The 20027-nt window shown below is 33.4% G+C and overlaps 1 protein-coding gene across 2 annotated transcripts in view; it reads left to right on the forward strand.

Moving 5' to 3' along the window:
- Nucleotides 1–19542, forward strand: part of LOC308654772 (UDP-glucuronosyltransferase 2B15-like) — a gene marked incomplete at both ends in the record, with an annotated part of 31783 nt that extends 12241 nt beyond the window's left edge. For both annotated transcript variants that reach the window (XM_081304420.1, XM_081304421.1), the window contains 4 exons: nucleotides 9577–9708; nucleotides 11561–11648; nucleotides 12901–13120; nucleotides 19263–19542. In XM_081304420.1, coding sequence (XP_081160546.1) covers nucleotides 9577–9708; nucleotides 11561–11648; nucleotides 12901–13120; nucleotides 19263–19542 — 720 coding nt within the window. The remainder of the gene's footprint in view (nucleotides 1–9576; nucleotides 9709–11560; nucleotides 11649–12900; nucleotides 13121–19262) is intronic.
- Between the last annotated feature and the right edge of the window lie 485 nt (nucleotides 19543–20027).

A 20027-nucleotide genomic window follows, 5' to 3' on the forward strand; every position in this document is an offset into this window, starting at 1 on the left:
TGTCAAATGACAAAAAGCCAAATATATCAATACTCTTAAAAATGCAAATAGTCATGCACCTCACAGTATATCAATGGAAATTATTCAAACAGAAAATTAATGTAATGTGTGTTCATCACAGTTACTTATAGAATACATATTGGAAAACAGTTGAATGTCACACATTAAGGAAAGATTTTAAAACTTATTCCAGTATACACCACATCATTACAATTATTTTATTTATTTATTGCATTTTATTTTTATTTCTTCTTTTTGGTACCAAGGAGTGAACTCAGGGGAACTCAGCCATTGAACCACATCCCCAGCTATTTTGTATTTTATTGAGAGACAGGGTCTTGTGGAGTTACTTAGAGCCTTGCCATTGCTGAGGCTGGCTTTGAACTTGTGATCCTCCTGCCTCAGCCTCCTGAGCTGCTGAGATTATAGGCATGCACCACCTCACCTGCCACAATTACTGTGCAAATAAATGCTTAACTACATTAATTCACAACATAAGTTTAGCTGGAAACCAAAAGGCAAACTATTGAATATAATAATATCACTATTTTGTGAGAAGAAAAAAATACAAAAAATTTCAATTTTTCACTTATATTTTATATGCGTATGTATCTGTTCATGTAGTTACATGAGCAGACAAAAAAGACCACAATGATGCAAAAAGCTCTGGGTTCAATCTCTAGCATCGCAAAAAAAAAAAAAAAAAAAAAAAAAATTAAAAAAGAGAGAGACCACAATGAAAGTATTCAAATTTTAAACCAAGGAAATCTGTGCATGAACCAAAGATCATCTAGGAGAATCTTTTTACATAGATTTTCATGTTTTTCTGAATTTTTATATGATAAACATTTTTCCTTTAAAAATAATGTTGCATAATGACAGTCATTTGTCTATTTCAGGGATTAATTTTTTATAGGGTATATTTATAAAATAGTAGTAGAAAATTTTTGTACAGCACACATATGAAGAACATTTGAGCTGAGAGAAAATATATTGAATATATTGCTTAACATGTTGTTCTATCTTATTGCAATCTCAAAATAACTGGATATGTCACAAGGTCCAAGGAGTAGTGACTGCTACATTAAAACTCATTTTATCAATTTATCTATATCAGTGCTTTGGAAAATTTCTTTTATTTTTTTCCTTTTTCCAGAAGAGTTGGTGCAAAACAAGATTAGGAATAGAACGTGTGCTTTTTAGTTTGGAAGAATTTGGTCATTCTTTTACAGAGAGAATCATGAAAATAATATATTTAAAATGGAATGAAAAAGGATGAGTTTATGATTATGGTTTGAACAAGACATTCAAAAAACTTTTGATGGAACAGTATTCCTATATATAAAGAGATTAATTGCATAACTTGTTTATGGAGTAGGAACCACTAAAACTCTACTTCTTAAACATTCTAGACAAACATATATTTCCTACAAATTTTTCATAATGTGAGTGAGCTACTCAACAACTTGGCCAGTTCAATAAAAGGTCCAGAGGAACACCCAACAGGGTGCAACAATTCCCATTGGTCATATGAGGTGGTGATAAGGGTTCTTCACAACTACTTATACACAGTTCATTCTTGTGAAACTTCAATATCATTAACAAATTTCAGGGCAAAACATGATACTTATAAACAACCCAAATATATGATCACTCAGATATATGTATCATTCTAATGCAGTGAAAATGCTGATTATGGATCAATATAGTTCTGAAATGAACAAGTAGAGAACTGTTAGGATTCTTAGGATTATGTAGAAAAAACTCCAAACCACACTATTTATCTTCTGAATGTCAGTGATTTTTAACCTTCAGTTTTTATGGAATGTTACAGAGGAAAGAATTGGGAAACTCTCACAAATTATAAAGTGAGAAATGAAGTATTATAGACATAATAAATATAAACATGTAAAACAATCCCAGTTATAAGTAACTTTTGTTCAGTGCTCACTAGGAGAGAAATAAGTACTAATAATTTCAAATTAAAAAATTATCCAGATAACCTGCCTAAAATAAACCTAAGTTATTTACTAGAAATGTAACAATGAGAATTGAAGACAAGTAAAGTTCTAGCTATAGTGTCTAACCAAAAAATTGACCTTAGTAATGAGTGAAGTTATGAATTAAGAATCAACATATAATAATTTCGAACATCACCTTTCAAATTACTGTTTAATGGCTCTAGGTCATTCTTCATGACACACAGACACAAGCACACACAGGGAGACATATTATAAAGTAAGCCTAGTAAAACTTTTAGGTCATAATGCACATCTCTTTCCAAAGAAAATGAGTGTTTGGGTTAATTTAAGAATGGCCATTGACACCAAATTTCTAATAATACATGATTTTTCTCCTCTTAGTTTACATATCAATCATTTCTAGTGTTTTCTGTTTGTCTTTTTTTCCAACATTTTTGTTGGTGCATTATAATTGTACTTAATGATTGGATTTTATGTTACACATTCATATATTTACACATTATAACAATACAATTTGGCCAACATAACTTCCCAGAAATTCCCATTTTACCCACCTCCCTCCCATTGGTCCCTTTCTCAACATATCTCCCTTTGATTTTCATGAGATCCATCCCATCTTTCTTTTCTTTTTTCCTCTCTAGCTTTCACATATGAGAGAAAACATACAACTTTGAACATAGGAGTTTAGTTCTTTTTGCTAAATAAAACTCCATTGTGTATACATACCACATTTTCTTTATTCAGTCATCCATTGGCAGACACTTAGACTAGTTCCATAGTTTGCCCATTATGAATTGCACTGTTAGAAAATGGGTATGCTTGTATCACTGTAATAAGATGACTTTAATTCTTTAGGATAAATACTGAGAAGTGGTATACCTGGGTGATATGATGGTTCCATGCTTACTCTTTTGATGAATCTATCCATATTGATTTCCATAGTGTTTGCAGTAATTTACGATGCCTTCTCCAACTGTGAAAAACTACTCCTTTTTCTCCATATCCTCTCCAGCATTTATTATTCTTTTTATCCTTGATGACAACTATTTTGACTAGTATATGATGAAATCTCAGTATAGTTTTGATTTTTCTAATGGCTAATGATATTAAACATTTTATCATATTTTTGTTGACTATTTATATTTAATCTTCTGCAAAGCATCTGTTTAATTTATTTTCCCACTTATTAATTGGGTTGTTTGATTTTTTAGTGTAAAGTTTTTTTAATTCTTTATATATTCTAGATATTAATCCTTTGTAAATGGTAGATAGCAAATATTTTCTTTTATTCCATAAGTTCTCTCTTCACAAATCTTATTATTTCCTTTGGTGTGCAGAAACTATTTAATTTGATGCCTTCCCACTTATTAACTCTTGGCATTGCTTTCTGACCTTTAGGGGTCTTATTTGAGAAAGTCATTGTATGTGCCTATATGCTGGAAAGTTGACCCTATGTTTTCTTCTAGGAGTTGTATTGTATTTACTCTAATTGTATTTTTTAGGTCTTTGATTAATTTTAAGTTGGTTTTTGTGCAGGATGAGAGATAAGGGACTAGATTAATTCTTCTGCAGTTTTGCGGTTTTTCCATCATCATTTATTAAAAAGGCAATCTTTACTCCAATGTATGTTTTTCGCACCATTGTCAAGGATCAGATGACTGTACATGTATGGGATTTTCTCTGTCTTCTATTCTGTACTAAAAATCAATGTGTCTGGTTTTATGCCAGTAACAAGCAGTTTTTGTTAGTATAAAAGTGGTATGCCTGGGTGATATGATGGCTCCATGCTCTGTAGTATAATTTGAAGACAGATGTTCTGAGGCCTCCAGGATTGCTTTTTGAATTTAGATTTGCATTCACTATTCTGGGATTTGAGTTTTCCAAATGAATTTTAGGAGTGTTTATTCTAATTCTGTGAAGGACATCATTGGTATTTTCATTGAATCTGTATATAGCTTTTTATAGTTGGCAATTTTAACAATATCAATTCTACGTATCCATGAACATGGGAGGCCTTTACATATTCTTGTGTGTCTTCTTTAATTTCTTTATTTATAGATGTCTTTCAACTCTTTTGTTAGATTTATTCTCAGGGGTTTTTAGTGTGTTTGTTTTGTATTGAGGATATTGTAAATGGAATTATTCTCCTGAATTTTTTCTCTGAAGATTCATTGTTGGTTTATAGGAAAGCTATTGATTTTTGTATGTTGATTTGTAATCAGCTATTTTTGTCAGATTTGTTTATTAGCTCTAGCAGTCTTTTGGTGGAGTCCTTTGGATATTCTATGTATAGAATTATATCAATTACAAATTATTCAATATAATTATAGTTATATTCATATAACTATTCAATATAATTCCAAAGGGATATTTATTAATTCATTTATTTCTTTCCTACTTTTCTCTCTCATATTTATTTCACTTTCCTAATTGCTCTTCTATTGGTTTTGGAATTGGTTTGTTCTTCTTTTTCAAGAACGTTGAAATGAATACCTTTTTTATGTGGAATCATTATGATTTTTTTTTATACAGGCACTCAGCTATAACTTTCCTCTTTAAACTCCCTTCATACTAATCCAGAGGTTCTGATATGTTGTATTACTACTCTCATTTGAGTCTAAGAATATTTAAATTTCTCTTGATTTCTTCTATAATCTAATTGTTTTGGTTGTTTGTTTCATTCAAGACAGTAGTTTTAATCTCCATATATTTACATAATTTTAGTATGGTTCTGTCATGTTGATTTTCCATTTCATTCATTATGTTCTGATAGGATATAATAAATTATATCAATTGTTCTGCATTTGAGGAGAGTTGCTTTGTCATCTTAAATATGGCCTGTTTTAGAGATGGTTCCATGAGATGCTAAGAAGAAAGTGTATTATTAATATGATGTTGAATAAAACATTCTATAGATATCTTTAAGTCCATTTGACTCATAATATTTTTCAGTAAAGAGTCTTTACTGATTTTACATTTGAATGACCTTGATAAACAAACTGTATTGAAAATCACCCAGTATTTATGTCTATCAGAGGCTTCAACTTCAGTAGTGTCTCCTTTATATAATTAGTTAGACCCATGTTTGTGACTTAAATATTTATAATTGCTATATCTCCTTGTTAAATTATTTCCTTTACCAATAGGAAGTGGCCATATCCATTGCTTCTGATTAATTTTGATTTGAAGTCTTCTTTGTCAGATATGAGATTAGTTAATCCTGATTATTTTGTGTTTCCCTTTGCATTATGTATCATTTTTATCCTTTGCTTCAGCCTGTATCTGCTTTTATCTGTAAGGTGCATATTTTACAAACAACATATCATTGGATCTTTCATTATAATCCATTCTGACAGACTGTATGTTTAAATTGGAGAATTGAGACCATTTATATTCAATTTAATAACAAAGAGATATTTATTAATTTGTGTCATTTTGATTTATTTATGTTTAATTTGGTCCTGTTCTCATTTGCTTAGTTACTTTTCAAATCAGATTTGTTTATTTTTGAACTCTGGGGTTTGTTTTTTATTTCTTCCATAAGAATCATTTTATTAAATACGTTCTGGGGCTGGGGATGTGGCTCAAGCGGTAGCGCGCTCGCCTGGCATGCGTGCGGCCCGGGTTCGATCCTCAGCACCATATACCAACAAAGATGTTGTGTCCGCTGAGAACTAAAAAATAAATATTAAAAATTCTCTCTCTCACTCTGTCTCTCACTCTCTCTCTCTCTCTCTCTCTCTCTCCCCTCTCTCACTCTCTCTTAAAAATAAATAAATAAATAAATAAATAAATAAATAAATAAATAAATACGTTCTGTATTTCTGGTTTAGTTGTTTGAATTCTTTTACTTTTTATCTTTTTTATCTAGGAAAGTTTATATTTCAATTTGATTTTGAAGAATAGCTTTGTTATATATAGCAGTCTTGGTTGACAGTTATTTTCTTTTAGGACTTTAAACTTATTGTTCCAAGATCTCTTGGTTTTTAGAGTTTGTGATAAGATATGAGAAGTGATTCTGATTGTCTTGCCTCTAAACGTGACCTGACAATTTTCTCTTAAGGATCTTAAAATTCTATTTTTGTTCTGTATGTTAGGCATTTTAATTAAAATGTGCTCTTTTTTGATCCTGTGTATTTGGGGTCCATATCTGGATATATCCCTCTGTATCTGGATATCTGTCTCATTCTCAAGGTTTGGAAAATTATTTATTATTATTTCCCTTACAGGCTATCAATTTCTCTTAGCCTTCCTCTCACAACCCTCCTCAATTCCAATGGTTCTTACATTTAATCTCTTAATGTTGTCCTAACATTCTTATATATTCTGATCGTGGTTACTTATTTACTTTAAAACTGTCTGAATGTTCAAGGATGACCACTTTTTCTTTTATATCTGAGATTCTGTTCTCAGTATTGTCTACTGTTTTATACAGATTTTCAACTGGACATTTTCTTTGATTTATTTTGTCTTTCATTTCCATGATTCATGTTTGATTCTCTTTCAATATTTCTATCTCATTTAATTTTTTATTTATATTCTGTAGTAACTTCCTTAGTTTAATCAATTGTTTTTCTATGTTCTTTAGGAATTCATTGATCATTTTTATAATGAGTTTTTTAACTCTTCATCTGATATTTTATATATTACAATAACTTTGGGGTCAGTTTTTGGTAAATTATGAACTCTATGTGGTTTAATCTTGTTTTTACATATTTCTTTTTTTACATATTTTACATATTTCTTGTAGACTTGTGTTGGGTTTTATACATCTATTAGGGGGAAATATCTCTTCCACTCTATATAGAGCATTGTCTTTACTTTCCAAAGTGTCCTAGAATGATTTTGATTTCGAACCACTTGTAGGTGTGGTATTCACAGCCTTTGCATTAATTCTCTCTGTTTTTGCTGTGGCAATGGATTTCCATAGTTAGAAGATATGAGCTCACCCCCAGCTGTTTCTAATTAAGGTCTTATCAATAGTGTGTATTTTAATCTTTGCATTAAAGTATAAGAAGAGACTGAGTGCCATTAATTTGTATGTGGAACAAGGTGAACTATATTTTGGTTGAATTTATTTTAGCTGGAGACTTCTCCACCCTGTGAACTTGTAGTAACACTATAGATTTCCAGTTACTCACAGATTAGGGGGAAACAAACAATAGGAACAAAACAAGCAATATACAGCACTAAAATAAATATTTGGATTCTATTACGGCTTCTATAACATCAATTGCTTAAAAAAATAAAAAAAAAATAAATGGTGAGATCATCAATTGCCAACAACAACAACAACAACAACAAAGTGTATAACCATACTAGATCTGGCATTAAATCAAGAAACAGGTATCAACAATGTCATCCACATAAGTAATAATTTCAAGAGTGTTAATGGTGGGAGCAGGAGATATATAAACCAGTTTGTTCTGAAAGATGGTAAAAATGCAGTTAATTAAGAGGAAATGAAGTGTGATAGGAAGGAAGAAAAAGGGTTTGCAATTTTCAAAAGTGAATAGAGAGAATGCTGTAGAAATGTCACAGATGACAGTTATGAGGATGGAGGAGAAAATAGGAGAAAAAAAGTAAAGGAAGAGAGAAAGAGAAAATAGACTCTGGCTATCAGCAGGAGAATAAAAGAGAGAAAGAGAAACAAATAAAAACAATACAAATGAAACAAATATATACAGATCAAAAAATCCTAACCCTCAAAAGACAAGGCAAGGAAAAATAACTACATTTAAAAAAATACTAAGAAAAAAAAAGTATATAAATATATATCCATGAACCAAAGAGCACTGAAAGAACACACACACACACACACACACACACACACACACACACACACATAGAGAAAGAGAGAGAGAGAGAGAGAGAGAGAATAAGAAAATGTAAAACTATTATTAATGATAAATGAAAGAATCCTTTCCACTGAAGTGGTCAAAACAGTCAGCAAAATGGATGATCACCAACTAGACCCAACTGTCTTTCTTTCATTTCTTCTTAAGCTATGTAAGGAGAGCCAGAGCAAAGAATGGGTTTTGTTATCCCCTTTCTCCTTTGTTTCTCTCTGAGCTACCAGTTGGAGTGGCCTAAGACTAAAGCTATTTTAAATATGTCTCAGCTTCCCTTCTTACCGGTATGACATAGGATAAAATGGGAAGAACTATCAGTTGGAGCTTTGCCTGCACAGACAGATCTATGCACACCAGGATTGGTTGCTTCAGTGTTCTATGAGGGGAATTCTGATGAATGAGGCTTAGGTCTAATCACCTTTATGGGTGTCTGCTCTGAAGAGAATAGATGGACACACACCGAGGGCCTGGAACTTGCTGATCTCTGTAAGAAATCTGAATCTCAGTAGCCTCCCAAGAATTCTATTCATTTGGCCATGTTAAGGTGCTATTTCAAAATCCCAAATGAAACCCTTTGTTTCTTTGAAGAAAAGACACAGGATTTATTCTGGTCAGGGCCAAGAGAGAAGAAAGCAGACACTCATACATCCCAAGACACTGAACACTGGTGGAGAGGGGACAGCTTAAAAACAGAAAACCACGAAGAATGGGGGTGGGAGAGGCAAGTAATAGGACACAATTCATAAAGTGGAAAGCACCAAGTTCTCAGAATCGCACCTTTTTATACATAATCAGGAAGCAAGCTTGCATTAGTTCCAGAGTTGAAATACATTGTAGTCAGTGTGCAAGTGGGTGAGGATAGAGATTTCAGCTCTGTGTGAGTAGGCTCATGCAGAAAGGGGGACCAATTCTGCACAGGGTGAGATGTCTGAGCAAAATGCACTCAGCCTGATTTAATTTTCAAATTAGCCCATACCAGAAGGCGAGGTGATCCTCCACACATTCTGAGGGCCCCAGCACAGCTTTCCTGGGCTTAGTCCCTCAGTGTTTCCACACCTGCATTTTCAGATTCTCTACCCACTTCACCTGGTCACATGAACCACCAGTCTCAAAGGAAAAGTAAGTTGTGCTCCCATTTTGCTTCTTTGACTTGATTCCCCTGGAGTAAAATCTTCTCTGTGCCTGTTTTACTCCCATTTAGCTAGGTACACACTAGGCCACACACAGTAGGCATTGCAACAGTGTTTGCTCTGATCTCCCAATTCTAGCAGCAGCTGAAGTATGGCCATTTCAAGATCACTGCACCTCATCTCTCCCCAGCGAGTAAAGAAACGTAATTTTTCAATTATCAGTGCACCGTGCAGCCTCTGGATCAGCTAAGTTCAGGTTGCTTTTCTGACCTCAGCTTTTTTTATATCAAATATGTCCACTGTATTTCTCTGTGTTTTTCTTTCTACCGAGAGCAAGCACCATTACTACTACAGCCACTTCCACAAACACTTTGGTTCCAATACAGTCTTCTTTGATTAATGAATACAAACTTCTGAGTCTCTGAGATACTCTGATTATACAATCTTGAATTTTAGTGAAATCCTCCTTTCACCCATCTCACTAAGAAGCAGTATTCTCCCTGTTTGTATTTTGACCCTTGAAGGACTTAGGAATACAGCCTTCTTCTAATCTGCCCTCTTAAATCCCCTCCCTTTTGAACTTTTTTGATGGAGCAAATGTTTTATTCACAGGAAATGGAAGAATTTGTACAGAGTTCTGGAGAAAATGGTATCGTGGTATTTTCTCTGGGGTCGATGGTTTCTAACATGCCAGAAGAGAAAGCTAATATAATTGCATTTGCCCTTGCACAGATTCCACAAAAGGTAAGAAAAAGGTGCCCTCTTAGTGAAACAAGTATGTAAAAGTCTGTTTGATTAATGAAGCATCCTTTGTGAAACATAACCTATCATAATACATATAATTCATCTCAGAAACCATGTTTTAAACAAAAATATGTGTGGTAATTTTAAACAGTAGAAAGTGTTTAATTCATGTTAACATTAACATTATGATCATAAAGAATATATTTTAAGTCTATTATGAAATTTTCATTGTAAGGGTATCACACCATTTACACAGATACCACATTCTTCCCTGCCACTTCTTCCTTTTCCTTGCAGGATTCCTGAGGGCACCATATACATAGCAAATGTTATCAGAAAGCTATAAAAAGTTAACTCATAACTGGACCACCAATATTAATATTAAGCAGGTATTGAAAAAGGCTAAATTTTATCATGATTCTAGATATCCTATGCAATACCTTGTTCCTTGCTTACCCTTATTTAAGAAGAAGCTTCTTGGAATCATATTCTACCTCATCTCTGGCTCAGAGCATTGGAATCTGCCAAACATGTGCTGAACCTCTGAAAGTATGAGTTCAAAATACCCCCATATAAAAGCATATTCTTTAATGAACTGAGTTTTGAAGAGAAAGGCTAACCAGAGTTGAACAAGCCTGTAACCCTGACTCCATATTCACAATAAGTCACATTATTTGTAGAAAAAGAAAAAAAAAACAGGTTGCACTAACAGACAAGATCCTGATAATTTCTGAAGAAGGAAAATATTAAAGAAAGTGTAGAAATTCGTTCCTTCCCTCAAAATGGACCCTTATGAAATGTGCCCCAAAGGATTTTGCTTCTAAAATATCAGATTAACACATTCAAAGGAGAAAGAAGACAGTATCAGAAAGAGTCAAGCAGAAGCAAGCCTAGCAAGGGCTGGAATTCAGGAGATGCAGCTCCATAAAATGCTTTAATACCATATTTTCTACATACAGAATACTCTTGTGGTCTTTGTGTGTTTGCCATATAGTTTGTAGTTTTCTATCTGATACAGTCTTCTCCTAATCACTCAAGTGTTTTTCTTTTCTGCAGAACTAAAGTTACTTTGCTATTCACATTGCATATACAAGTTAAGCACATAGAAATTATACTACAGTTCATGAAGTCTGCTCTCAATTTCCAAAATCAGCTCCTTGTTTTGGTTCTAGGCATAAAAATATCTTGAATCTGTATGAGATTACCACCAAGAGTTTGTAGTACATCATTAAATAACAAAGAGTTTTTAAAAATCTAGCGACATCAAAAATTTTGCACTTTATTTCAAAACCCATGTAATTATTTACAAGTTGCTAATAAACTCTTCCTTTTAAAACTTAGAGAATTTCCAAATCCACCAATATTGATAAAAGCATAGGTTAAATTGATAAAGTGTGGGTTAAAGTTCACATGTGCCAGTGAAATGATTCTTGTAGTTAGTGTTTAGTAAAATGCCATTTAAAACAATTTAGCTGTAATTCCTAGTTAGAATTCATTTATTTCTCACAGGTAGGTGACTGTATTGTTTTGCTTTTGTGTATTAAAAAGACAAAATGCCAAACTGAAATAAGTACCTTAAAGAACTAATGAATATATATAATGTACAATCTATGTCACTCAAAAGAAATAAACATGATGATATTAATTTTGAAAAATGAAAGCTAGGGTAGAATACATTAAACAAAAAAATATGGAATTTAAATTTATATTTTAGGAATTCTCATTGTTTAAAATTGTTTGTATTCATTTTGTTATGTGTAAACTATTGAACCAGATGATCTCTTAAATTTTTAGAATTCAAACATACACTAATCTTTAAATCATAGAATAAGGTACTTTCTTTACCAAACAGGTCATATGGAGATTTAATGGCAAGAAGCCAGATAAATTAGGACCCAACACTCAGATATACGAATGGATCCCCCAGAATGACCTTCTTGGTAAGACTCTGAGATAACTCCTGAAAACATGAGTACAGTCAATATGGATGCTCACAGTTCAACAGAAAACATTTATTGAATACTTGTTACTGTAAAAACCAAAAAACGAACAAAATGTTCAACATTTTTTTAAGAGAGAGAGAGAGAGAGAGAGAAATTTTTAATATTTATTTTTCAATTTTCGGTGGACACAACATCTTTATTTTATTTTTATGTGGTGCTGAGGATTGAACCTAGTGCCCCGAATATGCCAGTCGAGTACGTTTCCGCTTAAGCCACATCCCCAGCTCCTCAACTTTTTTTTTAATTATTTTCCAGACCCAAGGATGGTTTGGAAAAGCAAAGTAAAAAAGATGCAGTTTTATTATACACAGTCATTATATACAGAATCCAAGTTATCTTTATTTATGATGCAATTACCTTTGCAAGAATTTTTCAGTTTCTGGATTGTCTCTCTGTCTTGTTTTATATCTGTTTTTAAAATATTTTTTTAGTTGTAGATGGACACAATACCTTTATTTATTTTTTTATGCTGAGGATTGAACCCAATGGTTCACATTTACAAGGTGAGCACTCTACCACTGAGTCACAACCCCAGCCCCTTATTTTATAACTTTCACTCATTCTTTCCCTTCTTGCAGGAATATTTCAAATACCACTTGAATATAACCACCAGGTTGTTTTTGTTGTTGTTGTTTTAGTTTTTTTTTATTTAACAGCTATTCTTTCATTCTCTATAGAAATGAAAGCACAATCTTCATTATGAAGTAATGACACATTTCATAATGAAGTGTGGTCTCTTTTTTCTCTGATTTCAGTACCATCATCATTCTACTTCCTGCTGCTTTGGACATGCTACATAGCAAACTTAGTGACTTCAGTTTTGGGGTTTTTTTTTAATGAGAAAATGTGCTAACATGTCCTTCATGACTATATTTTTCATTAGTACATGTTGATTCCTTTACTCAAAACAAGTTTTATTTTTTTTACCACCTATAATCTTGTGTTCAATTATCAAGTCTCAAGTCATATATTCCCTCTTTCCTGTAGTTTTCATTTAGTACTCCAGTAGACATAGGTGCCTGTTCCTCTAAGATATGAAAAAAATAATTCAGTGCAGGTTAATAATTCATGATTACAATAATCTGTTATCTAAAATATACTGCTCCCTCTAATGTCTTATAATACACATTTCTCATTTCATTTCTAAGATTTTTAACTAATATTTTTTCTGACATTGACTCAATCCTAGGTCATCCAAAAACAAAAGCTTTTATAACTCATGGTGGAGCCAATGGTGTCTATGAGGGGATTTACCATGGGATCCCTATGGTGGGCATTCCCTTGTTTGGAGATCAAGCTGACAACATTGCTCATATGAAGGCCAAGGGAGCAGCTATTAGGTTGGACTACAGAACACTGTCAAGTGCTGATCTTCTCAAGGCCTTGAGGATGGTTATTAATGACCCTTTGTAAGTACAACTTTGACATTGGGTGGGTAGTATTCATAGAAGGATTGTCTTCTCATCAATGTAAATAAGTTTTATCCCGTTTCGAGGATGGTATTTTTGAAAGAATTTAAAAGATTTAATCCATGTTAAATCTCATTTATTTCCAACCAGTTTAATCAGTACCATTTCAGATTTGTAGACAACTTCAGATATAAGTATGTAATATTCACAGTAATTTATCAATTCATCAGTTTATGGACATTTTTGTTGTTTTCAATTTTGATTATTATGAACAATGTGTACAATTTTGTACGAACATAAGTATTCATTTCTTCTGGTAATTACTGGTAGAACTGCTGGGTCATATGGTAATTTTATATGTATTAAGACCTTCAAAACTGTGTTACAAACTAGTTGCAAATTTTTTTTGCAGCATCCAAGCAACATAAGAGTTCCATCTCTCCATATCCTTATCAGAATTTATTATCACCTGTTTCTTTTATTATAGCCATCCTAGTGAATAGGATTGTAGCTCACTGTGGTCATGACTTGCATTCCCATTATAGCTAAAGAATATTGCTTTATGTGCTTATTGGTCATTCACTTATCTTCTTGAGAGAACTATCAGTTCCAATTCTTTGCTAATTTTAAATCAGGTTATTTATAATTTATAATTTATTTATAATTTATTTTAATTATTGATGATAATATTTCACCATATTTATGGATATAAAACTCATCAGATATATGAGTTGCAAATACTTTTCTAACATTCCATGTGGTTGATTGTTTTTTAATATGTGGTAACTTTTGAAGCACAATTTGATAAAACTAAACTTCAATAATCAGCCTTTTCCATACTGCAAGGAAAAATCATGGGAAGTTGTATCTCTGTAGAATGACTATCTTCAATTCAGCTCTCATTTTTCCTATCATAGTATAATTGTTTAGGAAGGTATCACTTAAAGAACAAGTTCAAAATTACATTTCCAAAAAGAAAATAGTAGGACAATGAATAATAAAAATACTCTGAAAGAAGTTAAGAAAGAATAGAAAAAGAGATGTAAAACAGAATGTACACATAGAAAAGAAAATACAGATTAAAAAGCCATAATTAAATATGAATTTAGGGCTGGGGATGTGGCTCAAGCGGTAGTGCGCTCGCCTGGCATGCGTGCGGCCCGGGTTCGATCCTCAGCACCACATACCAACAAAGATGTTGTGTCTGCCGAGAACTAAAAAATAAATATTGAAAAAGTTCTCTCTCTCTCTCTCTCTCTCTCTCTCTCTCTCTCTCTCTCTCCCTCTATCACTCTCTCTTTTAAAAAAAAAATAAATAAATAAATAAATAAATATGAATTTAATTAATTTAATATGAACTTAATTTAATATGAGTTTGATACATATGTCCTAGAAAACTTTACAGTACCCTAATAATCTCTTCTCCTCTCCTGATCCCCTTCCTCTTATATAATAGTCTTCCTGTTACTTTTATATTACATCACCCTGTCAGATTCCACATATCAGGGAAAACATGCAATATTTTTCTGATTTTTTTAATTTATTTCATTTAATATTAGAATTTCTATTTTTATCTATTTTCCTACAAATGACCTAATTTCATTCTTTATGGCTCGATAATACTTTGTGTGTGTGTGTGTGTGTGTGTGTGTGTGTGTGTGTGTGTGTGATATATCACATTTTCTTTTTCCACTCATTTGTTGATGGAAACCTGGGCTGATTCTATAATTTGGCTACTGTGAATTGTGCCATGAAGAGTGTAAGTATGCAGGCATCACTCTAGTATGATAACTTTAATTCTTTTCAGCATATACCCAACATAGTATACCTTCATTGTATGGTAGTTCTATGTTTAGTTTTTTGAGGAAATTCCACCCTCATTAAATACATTACTTTCCATTTACACCAATAGTGTATAAATGTTCCTTTTTCCCTGCATCCTTTTTTTTCCCAATTACTGGGAGTTTATTATGGAGTAGATCTGAATATACATTTAATCTTCGCAATAATTCTATGATGTATTATTATTATCCCGTCTATCGGCTGAAGAATGAGTCTCAGAAAGGTTAAAAAAGTTGTCCAAGGTCACAGAGCAAAGGACTTATCTGGATTTTCATATGCACCCAGTCTGTGAGGACCCAAAGCCCAGGTATTTCTCACTGAGCTTCAGGTCACCCAGGAATTAGGGGGTGAAGGTCCTGTAGTGAAGTTGCTCTACCTCAAAAATGAGGCCTTAGAGCCGGAGCGAGTCTGAGTTCGAACCTAAGTAACCTCGTTTTCTCTGCCTCCTGGCAGGTTCCTTAATTCTTTTGAGACTCTTTCCCCAGTTGTATAACAAGGGTAAAAAATAAAAAAAAAAAATCATGCCTTTCTCTTGGGATCATTGTGGACACCAAGGGGCGCGGTAGAGCCCGGTGTTGCGCACACAGTGAGCACCTAGAACAGGAAGTCACTAGCATCTGTGAGACCTTGGATCACCCCTGCAAAGCAGAGCCCCACGAGGGCAGCGGTCAGACTCGAACGCTCCCCACTTCTCGCCTCCCAAGGGGAACCTTTCAGGCTGAGTTCAGTTGAAAATGAACCGGTGGCCTTGAAAGCCATGTTTGAGTTGCTCCAAAACCAGCCAGGGGATGAGACTTGACCCTAAACCCAATCTCCCTGCATCCTTTGCCACCAATTATTGTTACTTGGCTTCCTGATGATAGTCATTCTGACTGGGCTGAGATGGAATCTAAGTGTAGTATTATTTTGCATTGGTTAAAGATGTTGAACATTTTTTTAAAATATATTGTATTAGTCAGATTTTGTTGCTGTGACAAAAATACATGACAGGAAGAACCTAACTTAGACAAGGAAAACTTTATTTTGGATCATGGTTTTAGAAGTTCAGTCCACAATCAGCCAACTTCATTACTGTAGGCCTGAGATGAGGTTGAAAATCACAGCAGAACAGCATGGCAGAGGAAAGCTGCTCAGCTCATGGCAATCAGGAATCAGAGAGAGGGAGTGACAGGGATTCAGGGACAAAATATAATTCCCAAGTACACACTCCTAGTGATCTACTTCTTCCAGCTACATACTGGCTACAGTTATCACTAAGTAATACATTCACTTCCATTCAAATGTGTTAGTCCACTGATGAGACTATACCTCTCATCATCTAATTATCTCACTTTGAACATTCCTGTGATGTCACATGAGCTATGGGGGGGTTATCTATATTCAAACCATAACATGTCTGTTCAGCTCATTTGCCTATTTATTGATTGGTTTACTTGGAGAATATTATGGTATTAAGCCTTTTGAGTTCCTGCCTTTTGATTTCCTTATACATTTTGAATATTAATCCTATCCAAAGAGGAGAGAGCAAATACTTATCCTATTCTGTAGGCTGCTTCTACACTGTGATGATTATTTTATTCACTAAGCAGAAGCATTTTAACTTGGTGCAATCCCATTTGTTGATGCTTCCTATAACTTTCAGAATTATAAGAGTTCTATTTGAAAAGTTATTGCCTCTGCCTATGTCATGAAGTATTTCTTCATGTAGTTTCAGTGTTTTAGTTCTCATACTTAGGTCATTGATCCATTTTGTGTTTATTCTTGTACAGGGTCAGAGTTAGGGATCAACTTGCAGTCTTCTACATATGGCTCCTCAGTTTTACCAGCACCATTTTGAGAAAAGGCTATCATTTCTCCAGCATACATTTTTGGCATCTTTCTCAAGAATCAGATGGTTATAACACCATGGGTTTATTTCTTGGGTCTCTATTGTATTCCATTGGTGTAATATTGTAATTTTATAATTACAATATTATTTTTATTACTATGGCTCTCTAGGCAATGTGAAATTGGATATTGCTATACTTCTAGTATTTTTCCTTTTGCTCAAAATATTTTTGGCTATTCAGAGTATTTTGTACTTCCATATGGATTTTATGATTGTTTTTCTTAGTTCTGTGAAGACTTCCATTTATATTTTGACAGGAATTTTATCAAATCACTAGATTGGTTTCAGTCAGATGGCCATTTCAACAGTATTCGTTCTGCTGACTCATGAACCAAAGAAGTCTTTCCATATTATAGTATCTTCATTCATCCATATTCCATAATTTTTATTTAGAAGATTTTCACCTCCATATTAGGTTTATTCCTAGTGATTTGTCTTTGGAACTATTGCTAAAGAAATTTCTTTTCTGATTTCTTTCTCAATGAGTTTGCTGTTTATGTATTAGACAAGTTATTGAGTTTTCGGGGTGATTTGTATCCTATTTCTTTTCTGAATTTGTATTTCATCATCATATTTAAGTCTGCTAGTGGATTCTTTAGGATTTTCTAAATGGCAGATCATATTACGTGCAAACCCTATGTCATTGATCCAACTAGTAGGTACATTGGTGTCTTCACTTCATATACCTTCAAGTTAATTATGATATTTCCAGGTGATCACTTGGATATGTGTATTTATCTTGTATTGTGGGGGGCTTATTAGAGAAAATATAATGTGTTGTAAAAGAGAAATGTATTTAAAACAATGAAAATAATAGAAAAATGCCTAGTGCTGCTATGCTGATATGGTCAGGAAAAGCACCTCTGAGGGGTGACATGAGGGCCAAGACCTCAACCATGAAATATAAGCAGGCCTTGTGGGGTTGTAGGAAAGGATGCTCAAGGAAAAGCCAGACAAGATTAAAAGTATGAAGGTGCCAAGTGGAGAACACATTTGGTGACACTGGGGAAGAGGAAGAATGCACATGAGCCTAAACTATTAAAAACTAGAAATGAAACCACCATAGATTATCCAACTCCTCAGTATATATCCAAAAGATCTGAAATCAGTATACTATAGAAATTCAACCACATCAATCTTTATAGCAGCACAGTTCATATTAAACAAGTTATAAAACCAATGTAGGTGCCCTTCAACAAATGAATGGATAAAAAAAATGTGACATATATTCATAATGGAGTATTAGTTATAAAGGATGACATTTTGACATTAGCTAGTAAAGAGATGGAACTAGAGACTGTCATGCCAAGTGAAATTAGTCAGTCTCAAAAACTCAAAGGTCAAAAGTTTTCCCTTATAAACACAAGTTAATCCAAAATACCAGGGAATGAGACAGGGAGGAGAAAGGAATAAAAGAAAAAGGTGAAGAGAGAATTTTATCAAAATAGAGGAAAAATCAATCGAATAAACAAAGGGGATTGAGGACTAGGAATGAGGGAAAGGAAAAGGGAAGAAGAATGGAATCAATCTGACCAAATTTTCATATGTACATACCTGAATATAATACAGTGAATCCCAATATCAAGTATATACAAAAAACACTTATTAAAAAAACTAAATTAAAGAAAGATCAGTGGAATAGAAAGAGTGAAGTAAAGAGAGGGTATGAGGAGGGGAGTGTTTTGGGGGCTGAATTAGAGCAAATTATATTCCATTTCTTTGTAATTATATAAAAGTATATTCTAATGTTATATATAATTTTTTAAAAAAAGCATTAACAATAAAATAAAGAAGACACATATACCTAGACAAAATAAGCAATCGAAAATGATATCAGAAAACATGGCCAGTGTTTAACCCATTAGAATCCACTAGTACAAGAACAGACTTGGATTTTATTTCACTTGTGATGAGAAGGCAAATGAAAATTTTGAGCAGACAACTTCATAATTAGATGTGTATATTTTAAAAATATAATTCTAGCTACCAGTTGGAAAAGAGACAATAGAAGGTAGAAATGAAGAGGAGAAACAGAGAATGGTTAGGAAGCAATGGAGCAACATGATATGATTCCTCTTTAAAAGCTTCAAGGTAATCTTTCACAAAGCGTATGCCTTCTCTCTCACTTATTAGACTCAGAATTACTTATAATTATTTCCTCTGATGGAAAGAATTTTCCTCACCTCTCTGAAATTCCATAGGGACTTTTGAGATATTTATACATCAGAACGTTCCAATTTAAACCAAACATAATATGGATGGTGATAAAAGCAAAAATATACCATATACTGGGCAAGTCTATGATATTTATTTTAAATCATCCATATGGCACTTGTGATAAACTTTCATTGACTTCATGTGCTGAGACAGATTAACTTACTTTCAATGTTGATCCTTTTGTTTCACCTTTAGATATAAAGAGAATGCTATGAAGTTATCAAGAATTCAACATGATCAGCCAGTGAAACCTCTGGATCGAGCTGTCTTCTGGATTGAGTTTGTCATGCGCCACAAAGGAGCTAAACACCTCCGGGTGGCTGCCCATGACCTCTCCTGGTTCCAGTACTACTCTTTGGATGTGTTTGGGTTCCTGCTGGCCTGTGTGGCAACTGGGATATTCATCATCAGTAAATGCTGTCTGTTTTGTTTCCAGATGTTTTTTAAATCTGGAAAGAAGAAAAAAAGGGAGTAATTGTACCTAGGCCTGAAGCTGGGAATCCTAATAGATGGCTCCTCCTGTTAACTTCCACAGGAGGAGGCTGTATTGCCAGGTTTCTACCTATGCTAACAACTTTTCACAGATCACTTTGTCAAGTCAAATTTTGTCTTCATAAAATTCACTCCCTGTGTAAAATACAGAAGTATTTCAGCTCAAGGAACAACTATTAGAGAAAATAAAATTAAACCGAAAGTTTATATTGCTATTTATGATTCTAGTTTTGTAGTTTTAACTTCTCTGAATAAAGCGTACACTAATTAAAGGGTTGTGACAAGATTTGCCCTTCCATTTCTTTTTTTTTTTTTTTTTTTTGAGACTGGTAATGTTGTTTGCCTTTCACTGTACATCCAGCCTCAGCATCCCTTCTTTCCTAAAAGATGTAGGAAGGCAAAGTCATTTGTCAGTGGCTTTAGAAATGTAATGATGCCTACGTGCTTTCTATTATCAAATTGGAAAAC

Source organism: Spermophilus citellus (assembly GCF_964194105.1).
Source record: "Spermophilus citellus genome assembly, chromosome: 8".
Classification (NCBI taxonomy): Eukaryota; Metazoa; Chordata; class Mammalia; order Rodentia; family Sciuridae; genus Spermophilus; species Spermophilus citellus.